At 49.9% G+C, this 2,065-nt stretch overlaps 1 protein-coding gene across 1 annotated transcript in view; it reads right to left on the bottom strand.

Annotated features, from left to right (window-relative positions):
- Positions 1-773, bottom strand: part of LOC108801618 (vomeronasal type-2 receptor 26-like) — a 16,361-nt gene extending 15,588 nt beyond the window's left edge. The window contains exon 1 of the mRNA XM_018573509.1: positions 769-773. Within this exon, the coding sequence (XP_018429011.1) occupies positions 769-773 (5 nt within the window). The remainder of the gene's footprint in view (positions 1-768) is intronic.
- Between the last annotated feature and the right edge of the window lie 1,292 nt (positions 774-2,065).

The following is a 2,065-nucleotide window of genomic DNA, read 5'->3' as shown; positions in this document are numbered from 1 at the left end:
CATCCGTTACCGGCTCTTAACATTGGGGCATTTTCATGAGTACGAGTACGCATAATAATGCCCAGTATGGGAACCATTACCGATACTAGTACCAGTATCACTGCATCCCTAATAAAAATAAGTATTCCTCATTTGGAATGACACACTTGGTTTTGGAAATGAAAAAAGAGGTGAGGGCATCTTATTGCGCTTTCTTGAGGAGAAGGAAGACTCCACGTTTGCATAATCAGCTGCCTTGGACCATGCATCATCCAAAGGCTTTTCTGCTGACAATGTCCCTGGTTAGATGGACGTATCACTTATTTAGAGCAGTGGTCATCAACCTGTGTAACCTCAGGACCCACATTTGTCCTTGGTCATTAAAGGAGAAGTATGGGGTCAGTTCTTTTCCCCATAGTTCTCCTTAGGGTAACGGGAGGACACAAACTAGCGTGCTCCGGTCACCCTAGGCTCAGTATATAGGGAGCTGTAGCTCGTGGTATCCGACAATTATGTCTGGATCCACCCAGCTGCGTGAGTGACAGCTGGTTCTGCCTATCTAGAGGCAGAGCCAGCTGTACCCGCCCCCTCCCCGCTCCGTTCTGCTCTATCGGAGCGGGGAGGGGGGAATCCAGCCCCTCCCCTGTCACGGCTCTCTGCAGTGACAGGATCGAGAAGTGAGCGAGCGCCGGTATGTGTTCGCTCACTTCCCGATCTACTGAGCTGATCTGTGACAGTTTCATTGTCACAGGTCGGCTCAGATTATGAGGCTGAGTGAAAAGCACTCACCTCATAGTTCTCCTTTAAGTCGTGACCCGTGTCGCACTGCTATGGAACTGTGAGTGGGAGGTGTGTTTGGGATGCCATTCAAATGAATGGCAACGTAACACACCTCCCACACCAGAACTCGTGCTAGGTGTGATTGCGTGGTACAGTGACATGGAACTGTGTGATTGTTGCACTGTACTAGTGTGAACGGGCCCTCAAAAACACTGACAGGCACACACAACCACATACACAATCTCACACACTCACAGACACACTCACACACACTCATACATACACACTCCCCCCCAAAAAAATTATTTTTTCTTTAAGATCTCCCTACCTTACAAGAACTGGTTTATTGAGGTGTATTGAAGGTTATTGCTGTGGATCCTACGGACCACATACTCAGTACGGGGTAATGGGTGTCATGAATTACGAGGAGGGCACTAGACATGTGCAAAAAATTTGTTTCGTTTCGGATTTCGTTTATTTCGTATTTCCAAAATCGGGTCCTGTATGTGTTTCGTTTTGAGCTTCAGATTCGGAATTCGGACGAATTTCCTGAAATTTGGGGTTTTGCGCGAACGGACGAACGTTCGTACGCACGTACGTAGCACAATTGGCACAGTTGACATTTCCGGTTGCTGTGCTCCGGTCTTCACTATTAAAGGGACATTAAAATCCTTTCCTTAATTTTGTTTTTACCCTTTAAACGATGACGGCGCACGCACGGGAACATGAAGTAATGTTCGGTTTTTATCTCTACATGCTATGAAATCCTCTTTTTGTAGTCATTATCGTAAATTTCTAATTTCGTTTCCATTAGGATGAAATTCGTACTGAATCCCAAATTCCGAATCTGAAATTTCGGATCCGGAATTTCGGACGCTTTCGGATGAACTCGGATATCCACGAATTTCCGAAATTTCGTCTCGAATTTCTATTCGGAACGAAACGAATCGCACATGTCTAGAGGGCTCGGGACTCTTGTCTTGTGCTACATGTCAGCAGGGGCGTATTTACCGCGAGGCAAACTAGGCGTTTGCCTAGGGCGGCACCCTCCGTCGGGGTGGCTGCTCCGCTGGTGCCGCGGTACGCAAACGCCTAGCGCCGCGGTTCAGAGATAATCAACTGGACACCGCCGCAAGCCGCCCTCCTCGGCCCCGCAAACCGCCGCCCGCGTCCCCGCAAGCCGACGTCCAGGTGTTAGTAAGGTGTTAGTAAGCCGCCGGCCGCGTCCCCGCAAGTCGCCGGCGACTTGCGGGGACGCGGCCGGCGGCTTACGAGCACCCGGACGGCGACTTGCGGGGACGCGGCC

This window comes from Nanorana parkeri, unplaced genomic scaffold (assembly GCF_000935625.1).
Source record: "Nanorana parkeri isolate BGI_ZX_2015 unplaced genomic scaffold, ASM93562v1 scaffold2408, whole genome shotgun sequence".
Classification (NCBI taxonomy): Eukaryota; Metazoa; Chordata; class Amphibia; order Anura; family Dicroglossidae; genus Nanorana; species Nanorana parkeri.
The sequence above is the reverse complement of the archived record's forward strand: the minus strand, read 5'-3'. Positions and strand labels throughout refer to the sequence as shown.